Genomic DNA, 25,961 nt, shown 5'->3' with positions numbered 1-25,961 from the left:
GCTTATCTAATAGTTCTAGTAGCTTTGGAAATGAAGACTTAGATGACATACCTATCAAACAAGAGCATGGCCTGGAACAGAAAAGGCTTACTAAGGATCAAGGTCAAAGGTCAAAGAGATCTTGTTAGGCTGGAAAGATGGGCCAAATTAAATGTGATGACACCCAAAATAGACAAATGGAAAATAACATTCTCTCCACCCTGATTGCAGCATCCTGCCACACTACAGTTCTTTTGAAAAAAAAAAAAATCTTGGCTTGTATCATTAGCTACAGGAAAATAGTTCATATGGTGAGGGCGTTGTTCTAAAGGAAAGAAGCCAACATACTTAAATCCTGTACTATTTGGAGTATGGTCTCTATTTCAACTTTCACCAATGGCTTGCGACTAAGTTATACCTATGATATGCCATATGGTCACTCTAGTAGCCAATGGGACTTTCCAAGGGAGGAGTAAAGCATTATTCTAGTCTTTCTATTTCCCTTCCTCTTTTTTCCTCCTTCCTTCATTAAACACGCATTGAACACCTCTCATCTAGCACCATGTTAGGTGTTTGTCCTAACAGAAGTGATAATAAGGATGTAAAAAAAATTCACAGAGAAGTTTGGGTCTGAACAAGAGGAGTTTCATCTTATCAGGCTGTTTTGGGGTAAAGGGTGGGCATTCTGGTATTTCCTGGCTGGAGGTGGGGACAGGAAGAGAGGTTCTGATAACACAGTGGAAGGTATTGAGTGTCATTCCAAGCTTGATGGCCTGTTTTCTGAGGTTGATTGTTAAAATTTTTGAGCAGGGACCAACACATCAACTCTGAGATTAGATACAGCTCTGCCATCAGGATAGTGGATAGACTGGAAAGGAAAAAGGCAAGGCCAGTCAATCCAGTTAGTCAAAAACAACCTCCCTGCTCCTGTTGGCACAAACTACCTCTGAATAAGGGCTGAAAATGGTCAACTTTACAGCCTCCTTTGAAGCTAGGTTGTGACATGAGACCTGAATTAGCTGATTGAATCTGCAAGTATTGCACTGTGGTGGGGTTTAAAGGAAATAAAAGTAACTTCCAGTTAGAAAGAGAAAAATGGAAAAGAAAAGAGGAAAATATCTTCAATTCTTTTTGATTTGCAAATACTCTTCTTTCTTCAAGCAATCTCTTATTTCTTTTACCCTTGGATTTCTTATAGTACAAAATAGACCATCCTTAGAAGCCCTTGGAAGGCTTCTAATTTTACTCAGTTTGAGTCTTCTGGATGTCCCAAGGCAATTTCTTTATGCAGCAAGCAGTAGCTGATTATAAAGTGGCCAAAAAGAATCACTAATTTTGACACAGAGACCATATGAAGCATCAAGCATTCGACTTATAATAATCTCTAATATTTCATGTGGTGCTATCAGCTATGCAGTTCATTGTTGAAAATATTTATCATTTTAACAGAGAAAAATGTAGATACTCAAGAGTTTGTCCTTAACTTCTTTTCTATTAAGCATTTTAGTTTGCAGCTCATTTAAGATTCTTGATTCAGAAAATGTCACAATCTGATTTTTCAATCCACTGTGGAATTCATTAAAAGATTCCATTATTTGTTGCTGTTCATCTAACCACTGTTGCTCTAAGTCTTCCTTCAACTCTTCATTCTTTGACTGATGGTACTGTTTCAAGATCATGTCTTCTAGATGTTATCAGAATGTCTTCAGTGAGGGGAATTATAGCAGGCATTTCTTTATGCATTGAATTCAGTGCTGAAACAGTGTGTGTGTGTGTGTGTGTGTGTGTGTGTGTGTGTGTGTGTGTGTGTGTGTGTGTGTGTGTGTGTGTGTGTGTTTTGTTTCTATGGCTTTGACTCAGGGCTCCATGCTCTCGTTTGATTTTCTTGAGTCCTGCTTCTAGCTCAGCTTTTCACTGGTTAGTTTGGAGATGGATTCTCATAGACTTTTCTGCCTGAGCTGAGCATTTGACTTAGTGTCTCAGTTCCAACAAGTGTCCATTTCTTCTGACATTCTTCTATATCTTTCCACATTTCTCCACTGTGTCTATTGCAACTTCTATAGCTATGACAATATCTGGATGTGTGGCTTGCTAAACCACTAAAATGCTCTTGTGATTTTCTAAGCCTTATAGGAAAAAAACACACAAAAGCTTTGGTATTTTAGACAAGTCACTTAAACTCTCTGTATCTCAGTTTCCTTACCATCAAACAGCCTTAGGCAGAACATTTCTAGATGCATCAGTCTTTAGGTCCCTATAGTGTTGTGTACTTCAAATAGCTTCCTTTCTATGTTTAGGCTTTGCTTATGGAGCATGTGATAAGAGCATGGCGGTTGTCTGAATGCTTAGGGAAAATCCAAGTGAATCAAAGTGAGACTGAAATGGGTGACCAAGCTACCAGACCCAGGGTACTGCCTGCTGCTTACCTACCCTGTAGTAGTGGCTAACACAGAGTGCTGTTCCAACCCTATGAGGTTGTTAAGAAGTGTAAAGACTCAACACATGTTTTTTCTTTCTTTTTTTTTTTTTTTTTTTTGCCAGTCGTGAGGCTTGAACTTAGGGCCTGGGCACTGTCCCTGAGCTTCTTTTGCTCAAGGCTAGTAGTCTACCACTTAAACCACAGTGCCACTTCTGGCCTCTCTGTTTATGCAGTACTGAGGAATCAAATCCAGGGCTTCTTGTTTCCAAGGCAAGCACTCTACTACTAAGCCACATTCCCAATCCAACCATGTATTATCTATATATCTAATATGTATTTCATATTAACAATGCCTATTGTATATGATATATACTTTAAATAGATATAGACTATTTAAGTTTTGTTTTGAATAGTATCAGAGGGATGATGAGCCACAACTAGTGTCTTGTCTTTTTGATCTAGGCTGGCCTTGACCATAATCTTCCTGGGTAACTGGGATGACTCATGGGAACCACCACCATACCCAGCTACTGATTGAGATGGGGTATTTTTAATTAATTTGCCTTGAAACAAAATCTTTTAGGAATCTGCTTTCTGAATAGCTGGGGTTATACAGACATGAGCCACTGCACCTGACTGTTTTGGTCTTTTGAAACAAATTCTCATATTATAGTCCAAGCTAGCTTGTAATTTGTTTTATAGTCCAGGATGGCAGAAAACTCTCTACCCTTCTGTCTCAGACTTGTGAGCACTGGGATTATAAGCATAGACTATTACACTTGGCTTCTATTCAAGTTTATTTATTTATTTATTTATTTATTTATTTATTTGGGTCCAGTCGTGGGGCCTGAACTCTGGGCCTGGGCACTGTCCCTCAGCTCTTCAGCTCAAGGCTAGTACTCTACCACTTGAGCCCCCATGCCACTTCTGGCTTTTATCTTTTTGCTTATGGGGTGCTGAGGAATCAAACCCAGGGCCTCATGCATGCAAGGCAAGCGCTCTACCACTGAGCCACCTTCCCAGCCCCAAGTTTTTTTTTAATCTGTACTTTGCAGATTTAAAAACAAAAGCATAGAGAATGACTGTGACTTGGGTTCAAAGACTAACCAAGGTTTATAGGACTCATCATTGGAAGGAGTTATCAGTATTGGGTAACCTCCTTGATAAGCTTCTGTTGGCTGAGCACCCTTGTAACTGACCGCTGCAGGCAACTTTCTAAGAAATATTTTTATGGCTATTATAAAGGTGATATACAGAGGGGTTACAGTTATATAAGTCAAGTAAAAGTACATTTCTTTTTGGACAATATCACCCCTTCCCTTGTTCTTTCTCTCTCTCTAGCTGAAGGCCTCTTGACTGATGAAAGAGGCTGCTGCTGTGGTCTGGGAAGGAGATAATCAAGTCCTGAAGTAGGGCCTTGGCCCCACAGGGGGAAGAAGAGATAGCTAGACATTTTAGAGACAGGCCTGTTCAGCCTTGGTGTCCTGCTGACCACAAGAGGCATGCAAGAGGCAGGAGAAGAGAGTGACTTCAGAGTGTGGTGAGGTTGTGGAGGTGGCAGGGATGGAGAAGGTCTTGAGAGGAAGATGAGTTTGGTTTAAATGTGTTATTTGGAATTGTTACATGGCTCTGGCAGGCTAGTGGCCCTTGGAAGGTTATTAAGTGGGAGAGAGACTGGAGTCCAAGTGTTGGAAACGTTTTGAATAGACAAGGATCCAGAGTAGGCAGTTAGATGAGGTGACATAGGCTGGGTGAGGAGGAAAATGATGGAGACTGCACAATGGGGGTTGGTGAGTCTAGACAGGGAACAGAGGGGAGGTCTACAGGGGAAGGAGCTCTCATGGAGGGGGAGAAATCAGGGCAGACAACCACAGGCAACTTTGAGGATTTGGTGGCTCTAGAGCAGATCCAGGGAGGAGCAGGTCAGGGATCTGGAAGATGAGAGACCCCTGAGAAAGGATGCCAAGCGGGCACATAAAGTGGACCCTCCGTTTACACTGTTTGCAAGGACATAGAGGGGTTAAGACAGGAAGAAGGTCCTGGGGAGGAGGGAACATTCTTTGGAAGATGGACTTCTGAGTATTTTTTCAGTCTGTTTTCAGTCTGCGGGAAGGAGCCAGGAACAGACATAGGGAGGAAAGAGAGAGTCATTGGCTGGCCAAGTTGCGAGGAGTAGCCTGAAGTACAGGCAGACATAAAGGAGACAGGAAGCTGTGGTGTCTGGACCCACTGTCTCTTTGACTTAGGTGTTGGTCACCTGCTGAATAAGGGGCAGGATAGGACTGTGGTCACAGGGGAGGGAAGGGTGGTAGAACTGAGAGTTTGCCATGGCATAGTTGCTGGAGATGGTGAAAACCTTTCACCACCTCCCTAGCTAAGCGACTTCTTCTCTCTCCATTTGTTTTCTAGCTGGGGCAGGACAGCTTGGGCTCCAGAGACTAAAAGAGCAGCCAGCTCGTGGTATTCTTAGGAGTTAGAAGCCTCTGGAAACAGAGCCCAGAGCTGTTGGAGACATCCAGTATCAATCAGAAGGTTGCTTCTCTGAGCTTCTTCCCAGGTGGGTGGAGAGCTGTGGGTTCCCACACACCTTGTAGCTTGAGGAGTGGCTGCTTACAGGAACCTACTTCCACTTTTCCATACTTGGCCCTATCAGCCCTTGCTATTTACTCATGACTGCTTATTCTAGCCTTGGCATTTCTGGACCACGTGGGTGTCTGTCTGGATTCTTTACCCAACAAGATTAAGGTTCTCCATTTGTGGCTCACTACTGAGCCCTGAACTCCATACACTGGAGCAGAGGTAAGGCTGGGAAATTGTAGAGTCTTATCAGCTTCCAGGAGTTTTCTGGAGTTCAAGGGTAGAGTCCTGAGACTAAGAACAAGTGATACACCCTTCCCGATCCTGGCTTCTGCCTCTGCAAACTGAGGTTGCGCAGGGCCCTATGTCCTGGAAGCTATCCTGGATGCAGTGAGAAGATGGATTCCCAGAGTCCTGGATACTCCATGGTATTGGGAGGCATAGCTCAGTTGGTAGAGTGCTAGCCAATGAATGAAAGCTGCAGGTACCGAGTTCGAGTCCCAGTCTCTCTCCAACCTTAAAAAAGAAAAGAAAGAAAAAGAAAAACAGAAAAGAAAAGAAATAGCCAGAGTCCTGGCTACTCCACTCTGTAAGGAGGAACCTGCCCTGGGGACCCTCATGAATGAGGCAGGACAGATTGCCCAGCTCTAGAGCTTCCTGCTTCTTATATCTTCTTTTAAGGGAAGATAAGTTCCTTGGAGCCACATCTTTCTCTGAGCAGAAACACCTCATGCAGAAAGACTATTTATGACCCAATGGCTGGGGTAACGGTTTTTGAGCCAGACTGTTTGGTTCTTGGGTTCAAATGCTAGCTGAATACTCAGGGGCATGTTCTAAATATCTAAATTTCCACTTCCATTTGTAAAATGGGGCTGCTAGGGGCTGGGAAGGTGGCTCAGTGGTAGAGCACTTGCCTTGCACGCATGAGGCCCTGGGTTCGATTCCTCAGCACCACATAAGCAAAGAGAAAAAAGCCAGAAGTGGCGCTGTGGCTCAAATGGTAGAGCACTAGCCTTGAGCTGAAGAGCTGAGGGACAGCGCTCAGGCCCAGAGTTCAGGCCCCACGACCGGACCCAAAAAAAAAAATGGGGCTGCTAATTGGATGAATGACATGGGATTGTCTGGAGGATTTCAATGAATTGATCCAGGAGCTGGCACATGAATGTCTCCAGAATGGTCCCCAATAGGTTCTTGCTGCTTCTGGCAGACAGCCCCCAGTCTGCACGGGACACCCTCCATCCTGGGGCTGTCTAAGGAGCAGACAGACAGGAGACAGCACATCCCTGGACTCTCCCCAGGCTGAGGGAGGAATGTGCGTGTGTTCAAGTGGAGATGATCCGTGAAGCAGTCCCTGGAATGCATTGCGCTCATCTGCTGAATCCCAAATGGAAACAAATACAAATACTCTTTATAAACAAAGGCAGTGCCTTAAAAAGAGAACAAACCAATGAGCCAGTCTGAACTAGAACCAAAGCTCTGGGTTTTCTGATGATTTTCTTTCAATCTAAACAGAGTTCCCCCCCCCACCCCCCCTCATCCTCACCCCCAGAAACCTGACTCTCCTCCAGGCTGGATGCTGGTGGTTGCCTGCACCTCCCTGTAGCACAGCCCTGCCACGTGCCAGGCCTTATCCAGCTGTGGGGATATCTTCCAGCTGCCAGCAGGCTTCTCTTGAGATGCCAATCTGTGATTGAGAGGAGTCTGCCCAGTCCTTGCCATTTGTAAGGTATGGAGTTTAGCAGACAGGCGCATTTCCCCCAGATCCAGGACATGTGAGCCTGCCAGGATTGGATATTGGGGCACAACAGGGGGTCCCCTGAAGATCCCAGTGAAGGGCGGACATTACACATACCTGCAGCTTCACAGGAAGGCTGGGGATTCCCACACCCTACCCTTCCTGTGTTCCCAAGATCTGGGGTAGAGGTCATCTTGGTTGGAGAAGCAAAGTATCATTTTCTTCTGATCTAATTAGGCTCCATTTCTAGTTTGATGCTACCTTGCTCCCCTGGGTCAGTATATGGGTAATTACAGTCCTTGACTTCATTCCAACTCTCAAGGCCTGCACTTCTTCCTTTCCAAATTGTGCCACCATGTGTTTCCTGTCCTCCCTATTTTGCTGGCCTTCCCCAGCCCATTCCTGATGTCCCCCTCCCCCACCCCCCCCCCCCGCCCCGCCCAGGACCCTCATATCTCAACTGCAGGAGCCCTGCTAGGCAGAAACTCCTTTGAGCTACAAATATTGGATATTCCTAAGATCTAGGTAGTCTCCTAAGAAAATCAGATAACTCCTGGTCCTGTCCTGGGAAGCAGCTGGGCTGGTACATGTGTCTCTTGCTCCTTCCCTCTACCTGGCTCCTTTTCTTGCTCCTACTCTCTGTAAGTCCCTGCCTAACAGCTATGTCACCATATTGTTCTCCTCTGCTGACAGGGAAATCCAGGTTCATTGGCAGTCTTCACAGTCTCCCTAATTTTAGTTCTTTTTTTTTTTTAATTGTGAAAATACTGTACAGAGGGGTTACAATTACATGGGCAAGATAATGAGTACACTTCTTATCAAGCATTGTAGCCTCCTCCTTTGTTTCCCCTTCCCATCCCTTCCCATTATCCCCCTCCCCCGCCCCCCTCAACCCTCCCCCCCCACCAAAGTTGTAAAGTTCGTCTTCAGCATAACGACTTGTACATCTCGTTGTTGCAATGGGTCCACCTGTATCCCTAGTTAAGCGATTTGTTCGTAACTCCTGCCTCCTTGTATCCTATCATCAACCTTCCAACCTCGGCACACATCCTCCTGCCACCATCCAGTTTCCCCAGCAGCCGTGGCCATCAATCACTGCTCCCGAATCTTACACACTTACACCGAAACTTATACACCTGCTTCAGCTTGCATTTCCAGGTTCGGTCTTTCCCTTCCCCTGCCTGCCCAAGAAAGGCAGATTGGGGAGTACACGCAGGACTGTTGTCTCAGAATCTCTGAAAATGAGAAGTCATTGAAAATCAGCTGTTTGAATGGTGGAGGTGGCGTTTGCTAACTTTTGGAAAGCCCTGGAATATACTGGGGATAACTGTATGGAGTCTAAGGGTATTTGTCTGCCTGCCTTTCTCTTTCCTGCTTTCACTCCTCTTGCAAAGAAAGTGCTAACCATGCTCCACCTTAATATTTCAATGTAGGGTGGTCCTGGCTGCAGATGGGTGTGTTCAACTCCATAGTGATTATGGATGGGTAGAAAGAAGGGATTTCAAAACTTTGGTTTCCTTCTTTGAAGGAAGTCTGTGGGGTGGTGAGAAGTGGACAAGAGGTGTCTAGGGCAAGATTCATGCTGAGACGTTTGCCCTGATGGGAAAAAGAGATAGTCTTTTACCTAGATGTGCAGAATGGAAAACATGCCTGAAAACTAGTTTTTCTGTTTTTTGTTTTTCTGAGAAGGTGGCCTGGGGATGCCTCAGGAGTATAATGATGCCTGGGGCCATCATGACCGTGGCTGATTTGTCCTCTGAGTCAAGTTTCATTTCCTGTGAGCAGGTAACATTGAACCTCCATGGTGCACACTATACACATGTGGGGTGACTCTTTGTTTCAGGTGGGGAGGAGTTGAAGCAGGAAGAGATGCCTGGTGTGGCCTTCTACCTCCATGCTCATCAAAGCCAATGGCAAGCAGGACTGGCTTCCTGTCCTTCCAGTTGTTTCTGAGGTCCAGGCGCAGTCTGCCACTCTAAAGCCCCTCTACCATGAGGCCCAGCTGACTCTCATCCTGTCGGCACTAGTCACAGCCAGAACCAGTATGGTTGTTGGCAGCATGGGAGCAGCAAAAAACCAAACCAAACCAACCAACCAAACAAAAATCCCCAACAACAATGTGTGATTCAGTTCTCCACGATTCTGTTATGGGTTCTAATTTTAGGCCATTGTTCCAGTTGGCCAAGATGGAAACCAAGACAGGGTGTGGTGGGGCTGGGGAGAGAAGGGCAGGACTCAGGTGCTTGCTCAGTAGGCTAGGTGGAATGGGCTAGCTTTCAAAATTTCAGAAAACTGACCCTTAAGATAAGGGTCTCTGCTATTCTCCAGAGTTGCCAGAGCATGGGAAATGGGTGCTTTCATCCTTGTAACTCCTCTGGTTACTCGACTATGTCATTTGAGCTATAGGGAAGAAGATCTAGAAGATCTAGAAGCTCCACAACTGAGTCACTTGGGTACACAGGAAGGGAACAAGTTGCTAAGAGATAGGGGCCTGAGAGCTGGTACGTGAGGGCTAGTGTGTGCGTGTCCCCCTGCTTGTGGCTCAGTGATTGGAGTGAGAGGTGGAGAGCTTTCCCAGGACTCCAGAGTCATCCTGCATCATCCTTCAGACAACCTGCAACTACTCACTTCATGTGTAGTCTAAACATGAGGGTAGACATTCTGTGACTAGAGTCATCAGGCCAGAAATCTTTCCAGGTACTTCTTCTGCTCTTTGTCATCATGGTCTAAGAACGTTGGGCAGAGGGTTATTTATGAAGTTCTACTGTCTGGGTCTTGGTGGTCATATGGATCTGGAAGGTTCCTCAGAGCCCACATTCTCTTGGAGCAGAGCATGATGTGTGAGTCATATCTCTTTTCAAGCTGACACTTGTGCTTGTGTGTGTATGTGCGTGCGTGCATGTGTGCACACAATAATAGATGAATTAAGCTCCCTCCCTGCATTGTGAATAACAGTTCCCGGGCTATGGTCCTGCCTGAAACCAGTTTTGAGTTGGGATGGGAAGCACCTGCCCTCCTTGCCTTTCCTCCATTTCCCTTTCTTTCCTCTCTCTTTCCTGGAGGTGGTTCCTCAGGTACAGCTTTACAGAAAAAAGAAAAGTGGGAATTAAAGAGCCCTAGTGCTCTGGTTCTAGCTGCATACTGATTGTATAGGCCTGGCCAGTTTCTGGTTTTCTCTGAACCTTATTTTCCTAGGAAGCTGGTTTGTCTTTTCTTACTCAGAGCCCTCAGAGGGCAGAAGAGATCTGAAGGCAGCAGGGCCCCTGACGTGGTTCTTGGTTCTGAGAGGTTTCTCTGTAGATGAAGAAAGCAGCTCCTTGTTTGACTTAAGCAGAGGAACAGAGAAGGCTGGGGGCCTCAGAATCCCACAAGGACTCATGGGATGGTGCCCCCTTCGCCTCCTTCCTGGCTTCCTTCCCCAAGTCCTTTGTCCCTTCCTTCCCTTCTTTCAGAGATGCTCTGTTGGTTATCAGTGCCTTTCTCAGCCTCTTTTCCCAACCATATAGCTCTTTTTCTCCCAAGTTAGATCCTTATGGTCTGTCCCCTATCTTCTTCCATACAAATCAGACACTTTACTCTCCATCTCCTTTCATGAAAGTTACCTGTAGCCCACTAATGTCAACACAAACCATATCTCCATTCCTTCTTGCCCATGACATCTTTTACTTTTATTTTGTATTAACTTATATTATTGTACAGGGGGCTTCACTGTTATACATATACCCATGTTCACACGGCATTCCAATCCATCTCACCCTCTCTATCACACGCCTTGACTCCTTCCACTCCCACAAAAGCCCATGAAGTTTTGCATGTGTCCTGGCTCAAATGTTCTCTCCCAGATTTTTATTGTGTTGTAGCAAACTTCCCTAATACTTCAGGTGTCTTAAAATGCCCGCCATTTTATTGTATCTCAGAACTTCGTGGGACAGGAACTTGACAGGGCTTAGCTAGACACTTCTGTGCCTCATAGTGCCCACTAAAGTTACTCAGTGTACTTCAGTTGGCAAAAAGACTGGTCTGGAAGGTTTAGAGTGGCTTAATTTCTATGTTGGATGTTCTTGGCTTACTTATCCCAGAGAAAGGATTGCAGAGGCCTGGATGTAAGCTGCCAGGCTAGTCTTAGTTTAGCTTTTCAACTAGAGTGCTTGTAGTGGTCTTTCTAGCATGATGGTTTCAGGGTAGACTTCTGATCCATAGCTTCAAGTGAGCCAGCCTACATTCAAGAGGAGAAAATTATCTCCCATAGGAAGATAGCCAAGATTTTCAGATGTTTTGTTTATCTACTACACCCTGTTCAAGGTCTTGAACAGAAGCCTGGCATTTTGCCCTAGAAAATGTGCTTTTATTTTATGACTCTTTCTAGGTCTCGATGGCTTTGGTTTTCCCAGGTATCTGTGTATTTTCTTATGAAGTGAAGAGATGGAGGTGTTAGCCAAGTGGTACAGACCAAAGGTCATATTCAGCAGATGTAGGTGCTTGACAAAACCCACAAGAGCAGCTCCTGAGAACTGGAATGGAAATTTTGTAGGTCACACATAATGTTGATGATGTGTCATCCATGAACTGTTCTTTAATCCCAGGTATAATCCTGAGACTGTGAAATCTCAGCTCAGGGGCCTTGCCAAGAAGTAGCCATGTGGATGAGGTAACAGCCACTTGGTCAAAGTGGGCAGGGTATAGATGTCTTGATGACTATGATTTTTCATTCATGGTTCTGGGCCACTGAGGGGTTGAAGAGAACAGACTGGTCAGATTGAATTTTCTAATCTCCCACCTGCTCAGTACCTGGGACAATGCACAAACTCTGGGGTCCAAGTGGCATTCCAACTCTGATTGAGTGCTTGCTATTATGCAGCCTTGATGAAGTTACAGAATTTTCTCGAATTTTATGTTCTTTTTCTTTAAGAAAGAACAGAAAGCACCATCTATCTGTGCTATTGAAAGTATTAAACAAGATAATAAAGATTGACGACTGTCATTACTGTCAAGATTGTCCTCAATCATGAAGACCCAATCAAGAGGATTGGGAACAAGAAGGAGAAAGAAGAAATTCAGAAAGACTAATAATTGCAGAGAGATATACCCTCAATTTAAAATTCAGAGAAAAAGAATTCATGACAATTTATGTGGCTGTAGAACAAATCAGTTTAAAAGACGCCTTCACAAACTTCACCTTATTTTAACAAGTATATTATTTTGACAAAGTTTCATATGTGCATAGTTTCAGAAGTCTAATAATTCTACCCTTTATCTCCCCGGTGTCACACTTCCTAGAGGCAGCCTCTTTCAACTCTTTCTGTGACATTGGCTTCCATATTTTTAGCTATCATTGCTCGTACTACCTTTTTTGGTAGATAGAAATTTCTATTAGTTTCCATCTATGGCAAGTAAGTTTTTTTTCCTACCATACCCTCCCCAGCATACATATGTCCTCACCATCTGTCTAGCCTTCTAATAGAATCATGTATTTTTGATTGGACTAGTGTTTAGTCATGACATTACGGCCATATAATGCATACTCCATACCTAAGCCATCTAGTGAACTATGATGACCTTTCTTTTCTTGTAAAACTTCTATTTCCCCTGGGATTAATAATTATCCATTTTTTGGTTGCTCAATTTCTATGCCTCTCATGAATTAATCCCTTAACTCTCCAGGGAAGTTAAAACTCCTCTGAACATGTTTGGACTTACTATAGTTAATACCAGTGATCAATAAACTCCATTTTATTTCTGTCAACACTCTTCATCTTATGTTGGCAATCTTTGGCTGTCTGCTCATCTTTTAAGAGTGGAACAGTCAACATCTATTGGGAAACTCTATGAATAGATGAAGGATTTCAACTACGGGTAGCATTCTAGGGAAGTCTGGTTGAGATGATCTTTTGGAGTACCACTGAATGTCAGTGTCTGTAGGTCTTTTCTCCTGCATCATTGGTTTAATCAGAGAGGGATCCACTGACTCCTGCCTAGGGTAGGGGTGGTGTATAATTCCTGTTGTATAGGACCTGGGTGATGGGTGAGGCCTTCTCCTTTTACTTAATGTTCCCTTTACAGTGTAGGATGCCCATCCTCTACCCTCATCCTCAGAGCTGCTCAATTCAGAGCTCCTCAATTTCAATTTCTTTAGTGAGGGGAACGCTAATCTTCTGCCAAGGTGGAAGAGAGCATTAAGGGTCTACCTCTCAGAAAGACACATTCAACCAAACCTTCTATTTTTAGTTCTATGTATATCTTCTCTTTCAGGGGTGCCTGGTTCTTCTAGTTATTAAACTTTTTGATTTAACAAGTAACCTATCTTTTGGTCTTCCCCAATTGTTTGGCTTTCAGCTTTCCTTAGTATGTTGATACCCTGTAAGATTCCATCTGGCTATTACTTACCACTTACTAATATTTTGTGAGTGTTTATTCATATTCTATTGGTCCCTTTGCATTAGTGCTAGTGGGACTTCCACTAAATATGGCTTCAGTCAGCCATATTTAAATGGAAGTCACAGGGGAATTATTTAGGTACTTTCTAGTGAGGAAACTCAAACTTACAGGATGTGAATTGTGCAGACACATAGGTAAAGAAGCTCAAAACCAGATCAGGTTCTAAATCTCATGCCATTTTACATTTGCTTGACTCATACTGCAGTCATTTTCACAGTGCAGCACAATTTAATGAAGGTTCAGGGGATAATGGAATAAGAGTGACATCACGTTGGGTATCAGATTCTTTTTTTCTTATTTTTAAATGATCATGAAATAGTTATAAAAGGAGTTTCAATTCAACATCAGTTTATGAGTAGAATACATCTTGAACAATGTTGCCCTTTTCGGTATTCTCCATCTCTTTCAATGCCATATACCTCCTCAATTCTTTAACACTTATTTCTACCATTAGGAATGTATTAGTTGGATCTTCATTTCTCTTCGTATATTTCTCCCTACATTCTGAGTGTTCTCATTCTCCATCTCCCAAGCTTCCTATGAAAATGAAAAGTTTCATAATTGTCTGCAGAACAATTGAGTTCTTTATTCTGTAGTTCTTCTATACCGTGGAAATGGCAGGAGGATGAGGCTGAAGAGGAATTGATTTTTGGAAAAATGTCCAAATAAAATTATTGAAAATAATGTATTTATGTCATAGAAGGGGAGTTAGTGAAGGTTTCCATAACAGCCCAATCATTCATGGAACCAGGCTGATGGCAATTTGCCAGCTTGTGCATTGGCTTCCAAGAATGCTCCTGCACAAGCCATCACAGTCAGCTGAAGGAAAATGGAGGGAGGGGGATGAGTTGAGTCAGAGGTCAGGTTGGTAGGAGTGTATATCACTGATGTTCACATTCTATCATGAGAACATGTGGCCTTGCCTTGGGGGGAAAATGACTGTTCAGTGTAGCTCTGCTTCCCAGAGAGAATTCTCAATATGGAGCAAAGAGAGATAGTATTTTGGTGGATAATGAATACTTTTTGCCACTCTCTATATATTATTAGACCCAAATGGAAAATATCTTCCTAAATGGAATGTTGCCTACTGGAAGGCAAGGTGGCAAACTATATTCAACTGTATTTGCACTCTGGAAATATTATTTTTCTTCATGAAAGTTTTATGTGTCCATTCTCTAATTATCCTTCTAGCTATCCATTATTTATACATCTTCACTAGTTGTAAAAACATAGGAAGAGAAATGACATGTTATTGCTTCAGGTAAGAACAGAAATGTTACTGCATGGATCTCTTGACCCTCCCCAACCATACTTCTACCCTTTCTAGGAGAAGAAAGCACAGAACATATTTTATTTGAGTCTACATAGTTTCAATAGGAGCCACCACATAAACAATTATTGATAGATTCTATTATAAATCTTTTTCCTGGATTAATAGATATGTTTTATATATATATATATATATATATATATATATATATATATATATGGCAAACCAAAGTTATCAGGTACACAAACTAATTTAGCAACTCCAAGGACTCTATTCAGAGAAATAAGAAAAAAATGTGAACCTATGAAAGAAATATGCTTTATTGATCTCAATTTAAAGAAAAGGCATACTCTACATGCATATTCTCAATGACATGAAGGAGTTATAATCTAAAATCAGAAGATTTTTGAGAGTTTGAGTAAATAAGTTTTCTGTCAGAACCCAGGTAACTTTTTTCCTGTCACTTTTCAGTTCAGTCACCAAAAGTGACTCACATTGTTAATGTGTTAATATATGAGTTATTTATATCTTAGATCTTCATTAAAATTATTTTATTTTTATTGTTTTGGTGGTACTTGGTTTAAACTCAGGTTCTAGTATTTGGTAGGCCAATGGTCTGCCACTTGACTCATACCATCAGTCCCTTCTTGTGCTAGCTATTTTTAAGATATAGTCTTTTATGGCTGGTTTGACTGTGACTGAGATTCTATTTGTGCTTCCCCAAGTTGCACAGGTGTACCCTAGTGTACTCAGACATTGGTGGAGATGGAGTCTTGTGAACTTACTTATACCTGAGATAGACTTGGACACTAATCCCCTCATCTCCGCTTTTCATATATAGAGGATTACAGGCTTGAGCCACCATGCCCAGTTTGATTAAAAGTTTTAAATTGTAAAAACTTAACATAGTGACAGAAGATAAAAGCATAAAGCCCGGAGTTTATGCATGAATTATAGTAATGTAGCTAGAAATGCAATAAAGTAAAAAACAAGCTCTTTGGTTAACCAGTTAAGGCAAAAATAAATATGTGGTAATAAGCTAGACTAAACTTTTTTCTTATCCAGTGAAAATCCTCAGATTCAGTTATGTCAGGAAAGGAGAGAATAGGAACAAACTGAAGTTTGTGAGGACAACTGGGAACCCCTGTCTATTGCTCAGACTTGCAGTGAGTTGGCTGAAGAGGCACAGGTAACAGGACCAGAAATTCTGAGAAGCAAGAGACACAATGGGAGCTGCCATTGTGTGAGCAGCCTGGCTGCTGCTGCCCACCACAAGGTCGGCCAAAGGTGCTGGACAGTTTCTGAACTGTAGTAGTACCTGTCCCTCCACTGACCTTTGGTTTAAACAAATGACTAGGCCTTCACTCTTGTCTTCCAAACCCCATGTCAATTTCCCTTGGGGTTAAGTCTAACTCACAACTATATAAGGAAGGAAATTCTATGTAATGTAGTTCTTTCAGCTTAGTTAAGTGGTTACAGTACAAAGCCATCACAATAATTAAATAAGAGAGAATGAAAGGAAACCATCTTCAACGGTTAAAAAAAAATGTAGAGCACAGCAAAATAAACTTAATGAAAGCAAAGGGAAAAATTGGTTAAGTACAAAAGCAAAACTTAACAAATTAGGAAATGAAGATTTAATAAACTTATTAAATAAACCAAAGTATTTATTTGTATAAAGGCTAATAAAATGAGAAAGCTTTTAGCAGTGTTCATAGAACAGAAAAATTCTTACAACTTATTATAAGTAAGAAGCAACACAAAATCCTAGAAAGAGCAATTTCAGCAGTAAAAGAAAGCAATAATTGGAAACTGCAATGTAAAATACCAGTTTCAAGAGCATTATAACCTTAATAAACAAGGATAAATATAACTTATGTACAATACATGTACACTGAAAATTACAAAATATTGCTAAAAGAAATGAAATACAAAATAAATAGAAAGACATACTATGTTCATGAATTAGAAGAATCAATATTAAAATTTCAAATGTCCTTGAAATATCTGTACATTCAAAGTGCTGCAAATCAAAACCCAAGCAGGGTTCTGACTTTTGGGGAAGGAACATGGGGTAGAAACTGACAAGTTGATTTCAAAATATATATGGAAATGCCAAAGATCTACTATAACCAAAAACCACTTTGTAAAACAGATTAAAGTTAAACTATTTAGTTTCAAGACTACAAAGGTATAACAACCAGAACAGTGTGAGACTGATGTTAGGATGTATGGAATGTATGTGGCCAGTGGACTTCCTAGAAAGATTTCAAGGTGATTCAATAGGAATTCTCTTTCAACATATGGAACTGGAACAAACTGGATATCTAGATGCCAAAAAAGTGAACTTTTATCCTTAATTCACACCACAACAATTACTATGATTATGGTCAAGATGTAAATAATAGCTAAAATTATAAACCTTCTAAAAGAGATAAAATCTTTGTGAATTCAGCAGATTTTTCCTTTCTTTAAAAACATTTTAAACCCCTCTGTATAGTATTTTCACAATAAAAAACTTATTTAAAATATTTTAAAAATCACCATAGCTAATTTGTACAGTGGGGTTTTATTATGGCAATTCCATAGATCAGTGCAGTGTACTCTGAACAAGTTCACTCCCTCTTCTATATTGCCTTCTCTTCCCCTTTTCAGAGAGTATTTAGTGGGTTTCATTAAGCCATCTCCACATACATGTATGTTTCTTTGATCCTCTTTACTCCCTCCCACCCAATACCTTCTCCTTTGCACACCTCCTATTGATCTCCACCAACAACCTCCTTTTAGATTCATGGCTCATCATTTTCATCATTATTACCATTACCACTATCATCATGTTAGGTGTAGATTCTACGTAAGATAAAAAACATGAAATATACAACTTTTTGAGCTTGGCTTATCTCACTTAATGTGATAATCTCCAGTTCCACCTAGTTTCCTTAGGTTTCTTAGAGCACAGAAAGCATAAAGTGTAAAAGGAAAAAATTAACAAATTGGAGTTTATCAAAATTAAATCTTGCTATTTGACATGACTAAGAAATTGAACACTTCATTGAAGATGTATGAATGACAAAAACACATGTTTAAAGAAGATGTTCAGGGGCTGGGAAGGTGGCTCAGTGGTAGAGTGCTTGCCTTGCATGCATGAGGCCCTGGGTTCGATTCCTCAGCACCACATAAGCAGAAAAAGCCAGAAGTGGTGCTGTGGTTCAAGTGGTAGAGTGCTTGCCTTGAGCTGAAGAGCTGAGGGACAGTGCCCAGACCTAGAGTTCAAGCCCAGGACTGGCAAAAAAAAAAAAAAAGAAGATGTTCAGTGGTGGATCACACCTGTAATCCTAGCTACTCAGGAGGCTGAGATCTGAGGATCATGGTTCAAAGCCAGCCCAGGCAGGAAAGTTCCTAAGACTCTTATCTCCAATAAATCACAATAAAACTGGAAGTGGTGCTGTGGCTCAAGTGGTGGAGCACCAGCCTTGAGCTAAAGAGCTGAGGGGCAGCATCCAGGCCCAGAGTTCAAGCCCCACAACCGACAAAAAAAAAAAAAGATGTTCAATATCATTAGTAACCAGTGATATAAAAATTTAAATCACAGGGCTGGGAAGGTGGCTCAGTGGTAGAGTACTTGTCTTGCATGCATGAGGCCCTGGGTCCAATTCCCCAGCACCACATAAGCAAAAAGAAAAAAGCCGGAAGTGGTGCTGTGGCTCAAGTGGTAGAGTGCTAGCCTTGAGCTGAAGAGCTGAGGGACAGCGTCCAGGCCCAGAGTTCAGGCCCCACGACCGGACCCCCCCCCAAAAAATTTAAATCACAATGAGCTATTACTATATACATACTAGAATGAATAAAATTTAAAAAGACAATCATAACAAATATTGGTACAAATACCTAATACTACAACTCTCACACATTGATCAAAGGAATGCAAAATTTACAGCTATGTAGGAGAAATCAATGTTTTCTAAGTTTAAATAATCTCATTCCTACTAAGACAAATGAACACTAGGACCACACATAGTCTTATATAAAAGGTTTATGGCAACTTTATTAGTAATAACCTCTGGATTAATTTTCTGAGGCTGCTACAACAACCCCTCACATACTTTGTTGTTTAAGACAGCATAAATTTATTCTCTCAGAGTTCTGGAGGCCAGAAGGCAAAAATTAGTTTATGTCTAAAATTAAAGTCTAAAATTAAGGTTCTGGTATGACCATGGTTCTTGCTGAAGTTTTAGTTCCTTACCTCTTCTATAGTATAGAAATGAGCCATCAGGGCTGGGCTGAGATTCATCTTTGAAGGATAAGACGACAATGGTGTTGCTGCCAGTTGTCTTCAGGTTAATTCATAGATCTCACATAATTTCCAAACAAAATCACAATAGATTTTTTTCTAGTTAAGGTCTTATTTTGTAGCCTAGACTCGCTACAAACCCTCTGCTCTCTGTAGGCCTGGCTAGTATAAAATTTGTGATCCTTCTGCCTTTACATTTCAAGTGCTGGGATTACAGGTGTGTATTACCACACTTACCTTCTTTGCCTATTGGGAAATCATTAAAACGTTGTATGTCACAGTGAAGGGTTGAGAATACTGAGAATGGTTCTGTAAAAGAAGATGAGAGGAGGACATTTATGAAACGTGTGTCATGTGTTTTGCAGCTAAAACAATTAGAGCAGTATGATCTTGGAGCCTAATGAACAGAATAGAGCTGGGGACTGGTGGCTCACTTCTGTAATCCTACCTACTCAAGAGGTTTAAATTTGGAAGTTCATAGTTTGAAGCCAGTTTGGGTAAAAAAAAAAAACCTTCAGGACTCTATCTTCATTGATCAGCAAAATGCCAGACTAGAGGCATGGCTCAAGTTGTAGAGCACCAGCTAGGTAAGCATAAGGCCCTGAATTCAATTTTCAGCATTTGGAAAAGCTAAACTAAACTATTGGAAAAGAACAGAGAGTCCAATCCCAATCCTAGACATATGAAGAATTTGGTACCAGAGGGTCATGACATCAGATTAGCAAAGGAGTCAGTACAACTAGAAAGCAATGTTTACCTATCTAGAAAATGTATAAGTTTAGATGCAGGTTGCTATAAAGATCCAGACTCTTGGTTTGGGTAATGGTTTCATGAATGGTTAATGAATTTCTTTTTGGCCAGTCGTGGGGCCTGTACTCTGGGCCTGGGAGCTATTACTCAGCTCCTCAGCTCCTCAGCTCAAGGCTAGCACTCTACCACTTGAGCCATTGTGCACGTCCGGCTTTTTCCTCCTATATGGTGCTGAGGAATCAAACCCAGGGCCTCATGCATGCAAGGCAAGCACTCTACCACTGAGCTACCTTCTTAGCCCCTGGTTAAGGAACTATTAACATTAACTAAAACTGTCTGTTTTAATTATTTGTGACTGTAACATGCTTAATGGCTTAAAATAACTTCTGTTATTTTACTTCATAGTTATTTGTTTATAGAGATGCTCCTCTTTGTTCTACAATGACTAGGGTTACAGCTAGATAAGTCTAACATCTGGAGGCTGTAACAATTGTCCTTCTGCTTTTACAGAGCTTTCTTAGATTCCTCACAACATGGCAGCCTTCAGGTAGATGAGCTTCTTACTTGGTGTTCAAGACTCTAAGGGTGATTGACTGATTGAGGCCCAGGTGAAGCTACAAGGCCTTACAAATGAATACAAGGGGAAACACAGATTGTATTTCCCGAAGGTTGAAAGATATGCAATAGAAATAAGGGAGGGTTAATGGTAAATGTCTCAGAGACAAGCTACCACATGATCTACCTAACTAAATAAATGAATACATAAATGCAGATCATGCATGGACCCATGAGAGTGAGTCATAGGCCCATGTTTATGATTAGTCAATTTCTCCCCACCCGAGTTACACTGAAAAATAGAAAAACAAACCTAAAAAACAATATCCTGAGTACTAATATAGTAAAACATGTGCGACTGTAGTTTCAGGTGGGTCAAAATATGGTCAAATATAAGCACTTTTTACAATTTGGTCCAGTAGTAATATTTGTAAAAATGAATATCACAATTAATTTCTTTAAGGGAAGACTGTAACCTCCTTCAATAAATCCATTAACTGAATATAATTGCTGCCCAAATGCAATGATTTTTTTGGTCAGTCATAGGGCCTAAACTCTGGGCCTGAGCTCTTCAGCTCAAGGTTAGCACTCTACCACTTGAGCCACAGCTCCACTTCTAGGGTTTTCTGCATATGTGGTGCTGAGGAATTGAACCTAGGGCCTTATGCATGTGAGGCAAGCACTGCACCACTGAGCCACCTTCCCAGCCTTAAATGATATTTTAATCTGCAGAAGAAAGAAGTTTATGCGAAGATTTAATATGAAAAACAGTTAATAAAACTTTGAAAAAGACAAGATTCTTGCTCTGCCAGATAATAACATTGATTTTAAAACAATAATTATTAATAGAGTGTAGCACCAACATTAGGATATGTAAATGTAAAATCAGAAGTAAATAGAAGATTCAAACTATGACAGCTGTTTTGTAAGGATTACAAAGGTAAAGGTAAGCTTTCTATGTAGTGGCACTTGCATAATTGGCTTCTTTAAAAAATATATAGCTGGGTTCTCTGTGGTTACTCCTTACAAAAATAATTTTCAACTCTGGAAAGTGGTATGGAGGTTCCTCCAAAGACTAAACATAGAGCTCACTTATGACCCAACAATCCTACTCCTGGGCATTTACCCAAATGATCACAAACAAGGTCACACTAATGCTACCAGCACAACTATGTTCATTGCAGCGTTATTTACCATAGCTAAGATATGGAACCAATCCAGATGCCCCTCAGTAGATAAGGGATCAAGAAAATATGGTATATATACACAATGGAACTCTATGTTTCCATTAGAAAGAATGACATCACCCCATTTGTAAGGAAATATAAAGACTTGGTAAAAATAATATTAAGTGAAGTAAGCAAGAACCGAAGAAGCAGGCTCCATGGATTCCATCATTTGTAATAATTAGTATGTCTAGGATAGTCCTAGCAGAGGATCACAATAGCTCAATAGCTATGTACTTATGACCATATAAAATGATGCTAATCAAAATGAACTCCAAGATATGGAAACAAGAAGGTTTTTGTTTTTGTTTTGTGTAAGTATTGTGTGAAGTTATTTCTTTTTTTCTTTAGTTTTTTTTTTCTTTTGGTTTATCCCTTGTTATCACTGTTTTTTTTTTTTTTAATTTTGGTACCCTGTGTCTTGTATATACATTTATCTGATTTGAGGAAGGAAAGGGGAATAACAAAATGATGAGGAAAAAGGCCAAAGGGTGAACCCATGCAGCATCAGTACTCACAAGACACTGTGTTGGAAATGAACTTTACAGCTTGGGGAAGGGGGATAGGGGAGGAGGGAAAGCGGGAAAGACACTAGGGAAGGAGTAGCACTGTTCAACACGAAATGCACTCATTGCCGCACTTATGTAACTGTAACCCCTCTGTGCATCACCTGGACAATAAAATCAAATAAAATTGCAAAAGTAAGTTTCAAATTGATTATGTATTTCAACAAAATTATGTCATTAATATGTTAAAAATATTGGACATCCAGTACTGGATGGTGAATCCTTTTAACTCGACATCAGAGTCAAAACAATAAATTAGGCTACTGATAAATTTGACTCTATAAAAAGTACAAAAATCATACTGAGAAAATTATTATGAGGAAAAAAATTAAGAGATAAAAATACCAAAGAGTGATTTTTTTTGTATGTTACCTCTTCTTTTTTTTTTTTTTAATTGTGAAAATACTGTACAGAGGAGTTACAATTAATGGGCAAGATAATGAGTACATTTCTTATCAAGCATTGTTGCCTCCTCCTTTGTTTCCCCTTCCTATCCCTTCCCATCTCCCAGCCCCTCCCTCCCTTCCCCCCTTCCCCCCCACCACCAAAGTTGTAAAGTTCCTTTTCAACATAAGGACTTGTACATTGTTGCAATGTGTCCACCTGTATCCCTATTTAAACGATTTGTTTTTTCTTTCCCCTCCTCAAATTATAACAACATCAAATACAGTGAAAGCAGGGGTTATACTGTGGGGGAGGGACATACAAAGCAACAAAGAAATCATCTTACAAATATGTTAGAAATAATCACATGAAAGAAAAACCATTTGAGTCCTTATCTTGGGGTTCATTTTGCCTAACATCAACTAACCTGACCTTTTCTGCTTTTCTCAGACACATACTAGTTATTGCAAATAAGGAAAACCATGAGGCCTATGTTTCTTTGGGCCTGGCTTACTTCACTTAATATAATTTTTTCCAAGTCTTTCCATTTCCTAACAAATGGGGTGATGTCATTCTTTCTGATGGAGGCATAGAATTCCATTGAATATATATACCACATTTTCTTGATCCATTCATCTACTGAGGGGCATCTGGGTTGGTTCCATATCTTAACTATGGTAAATAATGCTGCAATAAACATAGTTGTGCTGGTAGCTTTAGTATGGTCTTGTTTGTGATCATTTGGGTAAATGCCCAAAAGTGGGATTGCTGGGTCATAGGGGAGCTCAATGTGGAGTCTTTGGAGGAACCTCCATACTGCTTTCCAAAATGGTTGAACAAGTTTACACTCCCACCAACAATGCAGTAAGGTTCCCTTCTATCCACATCCCCTCCAGCATCTGTTGTTATTAGAGTTCTTGATTAAAGCCATTCTAACTGGGGTGAGGTGGTATCTCAATGTTGTTTTGATTTGCATTTCTTTTATGGCTAGAGAGGCTGAGCATGTGTCTATTGGCTATCCTTCTTTCTTCTTCAGAGAAGTTTCTCTTTAAGCCAAAGAGTGATTTTTGAGCTCAGTGTTGGTGGCTCATACCTATAATCCTAGCTACTCCTGAGGCTGAGATCTAGAGAACCATATTTTGAAACCAGATTGGGAAGAAAAGTAGCAAAGTGCAGAACTGGAGATTTGTTTCAAGTGGTAGAGCACCAGCCTAGCAAATATGAGGTCCTTAGTTCAAACTCAAGTACTTGCCAAGAGGAAAAAAAAAAACAGAAATTAGTTCCCTGTATATAAAGTGCTTTTGAGAAACAGCAAGGAAGTGAGTAACCTAATTGGCAAAAAATGGGAAATTTCAGAAGTAATTTTTGACACAAAAATCCAGTAACTGCATCAAAAACAAAGATAACTGGGCAGTAAAATGAAATGTCTTTTCCCTCTTAGTAGACCAAGATTAAAATGAAGAATTCTGTACAACGCTTGTTGTGGATGTAGAGAACCTGACACTTGCACAACCCATTAATACAGTCTTCCTGAGGGCTACTTGACTGTCTCTATCAAAAGTCTTAAAATTGTGCAAGCTCTTTGATGCAGTAATTCCACTTCTGGGAAGGAAATACATCCTAAGGAAATAATTGGAAAGCTTTGAGTTAAACATGATAGATTGAATACATGTCTTTTTCTCTGTTCCCTCTAAAACCCACTAAACTGACATGGAGTTAAAAGAGAAGTATAAACTAACAAGGAGTTGACAACGGAATAGACTTGTCAACACAGCTTTGGAAGTTGAAAAGCAGATGCGTGAGCAGAGAATGGCAAATTGAACACATGCATCTAATTTTGCTTCCCCCACTCCCCAAATCCCACTAACACTACAGTAAAGAAATTGTTTAAAAAGGCCTGAAGCCACTGGGCACGGAGGACATGTCTGTAATCCCATTATTTGGGAGACAGAGGCAGGAAGATCTTGAGCTCAAGGGCAGTCTGTGCTATATAGCACAGTGTTTGTAAGCCAAACAAAATAAAAAGCACGGAACCTAAAAGATTGGGGAGAAGAGGGGAAGAGAAAGGAACAACGTAAGTGTGTAAACTGTAAAGTCATGGGATGAGACACAGTTTTTAAACTGAGAAACAGGACTCATCTAGATCATTCTCAGAATCTTCCAAAGATTCAAAGAGTTGTGGATCTCTGGAAAGAGGTGAGGAGTGGAATGTGTGTGGCTAACACAGGAAGCATTGTTTGAAAGTTGTTGAAGGGTAGGCTCTTTCTCCAAATCTGTGCTTCCTCCTGACTTCCTCTCTTGTGGTCTCTGTGCTCTGCAGAGAGCTGTTGACACTCACTGATCTGTGGTCATCCCCAACATGTCCCTGCCTCTGCTGTGTCATCTCCCTATGCCCTCTATTTGAAGGACTTTGTGATGGAAGTCAGGATCCTTCCAGTTTATCCAGGACAATCCACTCACCTCAGAATCCTTCATTTAAAGTCATTTGTAAAGACCCTTTTCCAAACACACATAAATGCATAGGTTCTAGGAATTAGGACATAAGTGTCTTGAGTTGGAGAGTGATTCCTCAGCCTGTAACACACTCCAGATTACAGTTATTGATTTCAGAATGTTAAGCCAACCTTACATTCCTGAGATAAACCCCATTTGATTATGGTGTGTAGTTCTTTTTTGGGGGGTCTGGTCGTGGGGCCTGAACTCTGGGCCTGGGCACTGTCCCTCAGCTCTTCAGCTTAAGGCTAGCACTCTACCACTTGAGCCACAGCACCACTTCCGGCTTTTTTCTTTTTGCTTATGTGGTGCTGAGGAATCGAACCCAAGGCCTCATGCATGCAAAGCAAGTGCTCTACCACTGAGCCACCTTCCCAGCCCCTGTATAATTCTTTTAAGAGATATTCTTTTAAGTATATTGCTGGATTCAATTTGCTCAAAAATTTAAAGGATTTTGGTCTAACATAAATATCATGGAAGACATTTTCCATAGTTGTTAGGTTTGGATATCATATCCTGGCTTTGGTAGTCAACTCAAGTATTCTGAAGAAGTAATTTTGGTGTCCTTGGTTTTTCTTTCTTTCTTTTCTTTTCTTTCTCTCCCCCCCTCCCCCCATTTTCCCTTTAAAAACTGTTTTCTGTTGTTATCACTTTTCTTCTCTTTTCTCATGTTGAGGTAACTTTCTTTTTACTTATTTTCTTCAATTTCTTAAGGTAAAAATTTAAAGCCATCTGTGTGCAAACTTCGTTGGTCATTAAGTTTGATTTTAGTTTTTATTATGATTTCCTTTTTGCGCTATTAATTAGAAATATATTTCTATAACAACCACATTTTTGTTATTGAATTCTAATAAACAACATGACAGCCAGAGATTGTTGTTTGAAATTGTAGCAACTTTGAGTTGTAATAAGGCTGTTTAGGTGTGTAATCAATTTTTGTAAATCTTTCATGTGTGGTTATGAAGTATACACATTTACTGGTTATGAATGCTGAGTTTTCTAGAAATAGCCATTAAATTATGCTCAAGGTTTGTATATCTTTATTGTTTTTATTTTCCTTTAGCCATAAATGATTGAGAAGTGTTCAAAGTGCTCTCGGTGGTGGGCATTTGTGTCCTTTTCCTGAGGCTTTCACCAATTCTAAGAGATCTAAACAAGTTTGCAATTAGTTTATCTTCCCAGTACCTTAAACTTCTCATTATGAAGTGACTTTTCATTTTTAACCATGTTTCTCATCTTACAGTTTTTGAATGATATAGTTGTCTGGAAATATTTTCTTTGTAC

General features: G+C 40.8%; 1 protein-coding gene across 1 annotated transcript; it reads right to left on the bottom strand.

Annotated features, from left to right (window-relative positions):
• Window positions 1-1,421: 1,421 nt before the first annotated feature.
• LOC138804596 (centromere protein K-like) lies at window positions 1,422-2,011 on the bottom strand. The gene is made up of 2 exons (XM_069988910.1): window positions 1,933-2,011; window positions 1,422-1,663 (listed from the first exon to the last, which is right to left on the bottom strand). The coding sequence occupies exons 1-2, from the start codon at window positions 2,009-2,011 to the stop codon at window positions 1,422-1,424; spliced, it is 321 nt and encodes a 106-aa protein (XP_069845011.1).
• Between the last annotated feature and the right edge of the window lie 23,950 nt (window positions 2,012-25,961).

This window comes from Dipodomys merriami, unplaced genomic scaffold (assembly GCF_024711535.1).
Source record: "Dipodomys merriami isolate MVZ:Mamm:240054 unplaced genomic scaffold, mDipMer1.0.p SCAF_37, whole genome shotgun sequence".
In the NCBI taxonomy this organism is placed as follows: domain Eukaryota; kingdom Metazoa; phylum Chordata; class Mammalia; order Rodentia; family Heteromyidae; genus Dipodomys; species Dipodomys merriami.
This window is presented reverse-complemented; position numbering and strand designations above follow the sequence as displayed.